The sequence below is a fragment of the Corvus brachyrhynchos genome, unplaced genomic scaffold, assembly GCF_000691975.1.
Source record: "Corvus brachyrhynchos isolate BGI_N302 unplaced genomic scaffold, ASM69197v1 scaffold369, whole genome shotgun sequence".
NCBI lineage: Eukaryota > Metazoa > Chordata > Aves > Passeriformes > Corvidae > Corvus > Corvus brachyrhynchos.
Window position 1 is genome coordinate 1,003,356 of NW_008246055.1, and position 7,249 is coordinate 1,010,604.

General features: G+C 41.6%; 2 protein-coding genes across 4 annotated transcripts in view; one reads left to right on the forward strand and one right to left on the reverse strand.

Annotated features, from left to right (window-relative positions):
• IFT140 (intraflagellar transport 140) overlaps positions 1 to 7,249 on the reverse strand; it is a 106,704-nt gene that overhangs the window by 36,315 nt on the left and 63,140 nt on the right. The gene's annotated exons all lie outside the window — the stretch shown is intronic.
• Positions 1 to 7,249, forward strand: part of TMEM204 (transmembrane protein 204) — a 29,695-nt gene that overhangs the window by 20,038 nt on the left and 2,408 nt on the right. The window contains exon 3 of the mRNA XM_008642385.2: positions 7,161 to 7,248. Coding sequence (XP_008640607.1) covers positions 7,161 to 7,248 — 88 coding nt within the window. The remainder of the gene's footprint in view (positions 1 to 7,160; position 7,249) is intronic.

Here is a 7,249-nt window from a genome sequence, read left to right on the forward strand (position 1 = left end):
ATGGATTTAAGCTGGAAAAGGGAAGATTTAGATTAAATGCCAGGAAGAAAGTCTTTCCTGTGAGGGTGGGGAGGCCCTGGCACACAGAGCAGCTGTGGCTGCCCCCGGATCCCTGGCAGTGTCCAAGGCCAGGTTGGATGGGGCTTGGAGCAGCCTGGGACAGTGGAAGGTGTCCCTGCCCATGGCAGGGGTTGGAATGAGATGGTTTTAAAAGATTCTTTTCAACCCAAAACATTCCACGGTTCTGATTGCAGACAGGAGCCCACAGCTATGCCTGATATGAGGCCTACTACAACTAAAGCAGAGCTTTAACTGGCTCCAGCTGCCTCAGAACCCAAGAGGCCAAGCAATGCTCATATTCGACAACAAATGTGAGAGTCTTCACATTTATCCTTATTTAAGCAGCTGCCCGAGAGGAATTCTGCCTAGTTCACTGGGAATACTCTTCAACATTCCATTCATAGGCTGGCATAATTTCTAAGGAAGCCTCCAAAAGGTAACCAACAAAAGCAATTTACTGTCAATAGACCTAAACTGGTTAAAGATTTCACACGTAAAGTAGGATTCACTGCCTTACACTAACTAAATCTCCCATCAGGTTAAAGACAGGGACTGACAAACTCAAACAACACAAGTAGAAAGCCCTTATAATTCAGAAAAGTGAGCAACAAAAGGGTCTTATCACCCCTGAGAAGCTGTGCTACTCACATGTTTAATTCTAAGATGTTACATACTACCAAAATGCTTGGAAGGAAATTTTAAATTAGAAGCAAACAAAACAAAAAACAAAAAAAACCCAACCCCAAACAGATTACTGTATTTAGCAATGTACAACTCAAACCTCAAAGGTCACTTGACTCTAATGGTCACACTCTAATTCCCTGTGCTATTAGAAACCAAAGCATCATCCAGCCTGGTGCTACAATGAAGACCACATGATGATTACAGAGGCTCCATATGTGCCTTGAACTGTAACAACTTCTTTTGTGTCAAGCTGATACAAGAAAAGGTGTTTATTAATAAATAATTTGTGTAAGACCTATAGGAATGACTTTATGAATCTATCTCATGCTGATAAATACAGCTGAGCTCCTACAAACAGCCCATTTGGGCGTGTGACTCATCACAGCTAAATCACTCCCTGTGAAACTTGGTGGGGTACACAGAAAAAGAGTGAAATATTTCCCTTCCCTGTTTGCAGTTCTGCACAAGCATGGATGGTGTATTCTCAACACTCTGGCTGTTCTATTTTCCTTCTTCTCCCTTTTCCTGGCAGCAAATTCATCCTCCAGGACAAGCTGTAAAGTGGAGGATTATAAATCCCGATATAGACTTGCTGGTGACCTAGAAAACACAATGCAGATTTCTTCAAGTGCACTATCAGTGCACTAATAAAAAGGAAGAATGAGAATCAAGGGGTGTCTGAAAAAAACCAACAAACTATCACAGAAATAAAAAGTGACTATGAGAGTTCTTTTAAAATGCCAAAATTCTGTAGTTGGCTTGCAGCCAGCCTCAAACAGGAAATCCAGCATACAGATCTGAAATGTAAGTTCAAAAAGTAACATTCTCCCAGCCCACCCCCACTACCACAGTCAATACTGTTCCAACCAAAAGTCTTCTGAGTGACTTGGTTATCTGTTTCCTTCCCCAGCGGAAAAGCCACCCCCCTCCCAGCTTGTTTTGCTGCAGATGGGAAACAACTAGAGATAAACAGCAGTTCTATGGGGAAAAAAAGCACTTCAAGTAATCTCATCAGGATTTTTTGTGAAGTTGTGGCCTCTGTGAACTCTTGAGACAATACACAATAAAATTATCTGAAATCGATTGATGTACTTAAATTAATTCAGGGAAATTGAGCCATATATCTCAAAGTCTTGTCATCGCTACAAAACAGAAAAGAAATCAGACGAAAATGTTCAATATTTTCATAAATAAATTTAAAGAAATATGTCCTTTCTACAGCCCTTTTCAACCTGTATTGTACACTGTGAGCTCAAGAAGCCTGATGGCAAAGAGAGCAATTTTCTGGTTATTTTTAGTAGAGTTGTTTATGGGAAACAGTCTTGGAAGCCAACTGTCTTCCTCTAGCTATTTTATTGGAACACAAACTGAATTCAGACATCGCTACAAATATCTATCTAAAAAGTGAAAAGTCACCACAGTCAGCTCTGGAGACTATTCTTAAAACAAGGTTAATTTTTATAGAGATACTTCTAACTATTACATGGCACAAATATGTGAACTGCATATTTTTGCCCAGACTAAATGTTCCACCCCAGTTCTTGGCTGGTGTACAAGAAGACTCTTCTAAGGGCAAGGAAAACATATATAGCACATTGGAACACTGCTTCAAGAAGTCCAAGTTTGATTAAGCTGTTACGGACAAAATCTATCCAAGCAAACTGTGGGGTTTTCACACATCATCATCTCACAAAAGCAGCATTCATCAAAATTTAAAACACACCATCCTATGCAAACTCAGCCTTTTTGGATCATTATGATTTTTTCACCCTTTACTCTGGAGTTCCTACATTTACAATTCCCATATCGAGCCATGCTACTATGAAATAAGAATGCTAGAAAATAACGTTCTCAGTGACACTTCTATTCTGGAGTTCTCTGACTCTTGCAGAACTGTAAAACTAATTGTATGAACTCTACAGTAGCATGCTTCCACCTCTGTTGCCTCTGTCATGTGTTTGTTCTTAAATGTCAGTTCCTGTTTAAACTGTAGCAAAGGATCCTAAACAGAACGTACATTTTCACTCAAGAGCTCTGGCAACTGGCTCCTGCAATCTGTCAATTTGGGGAGCTCTCAAACCCAATTCCTCTACCCCATTCAGCCACTGGCACAGAACTGGGAAAGGAGATAAAGCCTCTTGCATGACTGGCTGATCATCTGAGCAGGGTTCAGGCAAAGGGCTTGTGAAGGAAAATCGACCTTCTAGCAAAAATAGCTTTATTTTGGGACCTGTAAGGAAGCCTTAGTGGCTTTTCCTGGTGGATAATGGCTCCATCAGATAGAACATGGAGGTGTTAAGCCATTTAGGACAGTAATTGGCCATAAGTAATACAAAAGCAAGAAAGACAAAGCTAAGTAATTTCATTAAAAGCCAGGTATTTGGAAAAACTTTTAAATATTGAAAATATTCCTACAGTGGAAATTAAGCTGCAAGACACAACATAGCATCAGGGTTACTCTGTGAAACTGGTATTCCTGAATCCATGTCCCTCTGCCAAGAGAGCCTCAAAAAAAACAAGATAGTGTGAAGTGGACTGTTGTTAATATCTATAACTGTCCCTTAGAGGTACCTGTGAGTGGTCACTGGTCCAAACAGCTTCTGCTCAAAGTTCTTCCTGCTTAAGGTTTTACGATTTTCTTCACACTTTTAAAAGAAAATTAACACTTTATGGATTCCCTGTGAAAGTGTGTATGAATTGGAAATGAGTTCTGAAAGGACAACTGAAAAGGAAAACTGATTACACAAAGTCTTCTCATGTGCTGGACTAAGTAAGATGAGTCTCTTGATTTGTATCAATACTCTCCCTCCTGCCAATTTTAAACCACAAGGAGATGAAGAGGGTCAACTCAGCTGCAGGAGGTGCAAGCATCTCCTTTCCTCTCAACTTCCTACTTTCATAAGAAAATGGCTATCTACCATCCTTTGAGCAGTGGACTGCAAAGCAGTATCAGTGTCTATCATCCTTATAAGACCTACGTGAAGATGTAGACATCCAAATTCTTTATAAGCATATCACAGCTAGCATGCTCTGCTCCCAATGCTCTGAAATACAGAATAAACACACGAAGTTGTATCATCCTGGTTCCACAGACGGGGAACCGAGCCATCTGAGAGGAAAGCTTAAAAAACCTGATGTCTCTCACAAAACAGAACCTCACCTCCCCCTCTCTTCTCTACCATGTGCCTCAGGACAAACTGAACTTGAAGACTGACACTGGAAATAAGGGGAAAGTATTTTATTTGCACCAGCAAACCATTATTGTATGGATCAGTGATTTCTGCAACTCAGTGTGCTCCACATGGCCACATTCTCTCCAAATGAAACTTGTTCATTTATAACTAAGCTGAACCAAAAAATAACTACCAGACTTACTGACAAAACCAAGGAGTTACTGTATGCTTACAACTGGGTCAACAACCTAAAATCCATCCAAGGTATATAAGGCTTTTTTCACATCAGAGTGAGGAAAGAGCAGTAAAGAGCTACTCCTCCCATAAGAACCTATTTCCTCCTTATTTGTCCTCTGGCAGAGAAATGCCTCGTTCCAAACCCTCTCTGGACAAGCCAGCTGTGACACAGTGCTACCTCAGGAGAAGGTGCAGCAAGCAACTGAGTTGCAAACCACCTTCTAGGTAAACACAGGAGAGCCAAGGATGCCAGACATTCATTCATTCATTCATTCATTCAGTGTTTATATTATGAGGAAGGGGATTCAGCCTTCATTTTACTGACTCTGAGAATGGTACAAGTGTCACACCTTTAAGTAATGATTGATTGTTTTCCTCCTACTTGTATTTCATTTCCCTTCTCTGTGGTTTTTATCTGTTTGTAACTTGTGTCTTTTCCATCTTCACTGTACTACTAGTACTCTTTTAAGAAAAAAACTTGATACAATGCACACTCAGAATGTGCTCTTTCATGGAAGATCAAGGACCAGGGCCAGGGGTGACACTGTTGCCATGTATCCATGGGGACAGTGTTGGCAGGCACTGCCACTGTGGCTAGCTGAGAAAACACAATGCAGCCCCTGGGACTTGCTCTTGACTTCTCCTTGCCCATGAACTTACAGAGATGGTGTCCAGATATGTTCTGGCATTTCATGGATATTTGTTTATTCCAGTCTTCCTTCATGAAGGGGTCCTTTTGGCAATGACATTCCTTTGTTATGGTGGTGGTTAAGGAAGTGTATAGGAGAACAAAAAGAAAATCTTTTTTTGGTTAGTGAGACCTATTTGCCCCTTTGTGTTTGTTTCAATCTAATTACATCCATGAATTTCTTGTTTTATAAAAAGCTGAAAAGTAGGTTTTTTTGACAATAGGTACAGGAAGAGAGACTAGGCTGGAGCCCCTCTGCTCTGAAGCCAGGCTGGGAGAGCTGGGGATGTTCAGCCTAGAGAAGAGGAGGCTCTGAGAACTTAGAGCCTGAAGGGCCTAAAGGGGCTCCAAGAGAGCTGAAGAGGAACTGTGGACAAGAGCTTGGAGCGACAGGACAAGGGGGAATGGTTTCCCACAGCCAGAGGGCAGGGATAGATGGAATACTGGAAAGAAATTGCTCCCTGTGAGGGTGGGGAGGCCCTGGCACAGGGTGCCCAGAGAAGCTGTGGCTGCCCCTGGATCCCTGGCAGTGCCCAAGGCCTTGGACTTGGAGCAACCTGGGACAGTGGAAGGTGTCCCTGCCCATGGCAGGGGCTGGAATGCAACGAGCTTTAAGGTTCCTTCCAACCCAAATGTCTTGGGGTGACTTTATGATGTGTATCCCGTATCGCTGCCCTATGCCCAGGAATTAATTTTGTGCCTTTCTATGCCTTTAAAGTGAGCCTGAGAGGGGGGAGGAAAAACTGAGCAAAACTTCTTCAAAGCAGTTTGCAGCTTGTTCAAGGTCACACAGAGATAGAGACAGCTCTCTGTGTTCAGCTGTGGCAGGAGAGTGAGAGCAGAGGGAAGCATCCAGCTTGCTTTCTTTCCCGCCAGTTTTCAGACAGGTTTTCAGCTCCTTTTCCTCCAGCGAGTTGAACTTTTGTTTTCCTGGGACTTCGGGGGTTTTTTTGCCTTTTCTCTGCTGGACTGTTTCAACATCAGAATGCATTGGGAGGACTTTCCACCGAGGCCTTGGGCCTGGAGGTGGGCCCACCACCCTGTCCCAGCTCCCTTCCTACGGAAGGACTCTGAAATTTTCTCAGGTTTTCTCTCTACAGCGAGAGGTTTCATTATTTAGCATTAGTAATTTTTTCTCTGTGTGTTTGTTAAATAAATAGTTTTTATCTCTTTCACTTTCCTTCGAGGAAAAAGTTTCTTAATTCCCAAAGCTGGTGGGGGAGGGGTGGTTTGTAACCTGCCTTCTCTCAGGGGATATATTTCTAAATTTGGCCAAACCAGCACACCGAACCATCCTGGGATTGCATGGTTCTGTGATAATAAAATAAACAGAGGGCAGAAAAGTAATCATGTGGTTATCAATGCATTCTTGAGGGAAAGGGCAGTCTCAGTAATATAAAAAAGGAGGTATAAAAGGATACAGATTGCCCCTTGATCTAACGTGGATCTCCTGCATGACTAGAACAGATACCCCACCTCACTCCTGAAATAACATTACTATTCATCAGTAATGTAACCACCACAGAGAAAGTGACAATTTTGGTTTTTTTTTCAGTTTTTTTGTAAATCACGTTGTGACACCTGAATGGAAATGCTGGACAAATGCAGAATTATTGCTCTAATATTACCTACCTTTTAGGGAACTTAGTACTGCGCTTAAGGTTATGAGGACAATAGAAACGTTGCCTTCAGTAGCTTCTGGAGACATGACATTACTTCTGCCTCATAACATCTTCCTCCAGCAAGAAAAAGTAGGACCACAAAGTTCCATTTATTTCACCTTCCCTTTTTTTTTAAGTTTCTGTACATTGCTTTTTATTCTTTCTCTAAGATATTTGGCTATTCATCATCTTCACAGTTTACATAGCAGCCTGCCTTAATAAACATTTTAAAATTTCAGAATAAGTGTACATACTGTGAATAAAAGAGTTTTTTTAATAATTATTGTTATTATCATTAGTACAGCTGTTTTCTCTTTTGGCAATGGGAGTAAGAAAGAGGACATCTGTGTACGTGATTCAAATGCATGGGGATAAAAACCCAACATGAAATACAGCTCAGTGGGGGTAAGAAATTTAAATCAGAGTGAACAGATTTAAACCTAAAACGGAGCCTCTGTTAAAGGCACTCTCTTTGCACATATCATGAGGCCCAAATATGCCTTCAAGAACACATCCAGCATATCATAACAGGGATGGAAAGGCTCTACAGACTTATGAACAGTGAGTCTGTAAATGTTGAGATGCCTATGGCATTTTGCCACTACAGAAACTCAAGAGAAGAACTCATTAAAAATAACTCTGCCATTCTTCTTGCAGGTTTTGTTCTGGTTATTGGACTGGTGACATTCTACCGTATCGGACCATACACCAACCTCTCATGGTCCTGCTACCTGAACATTGGAGCC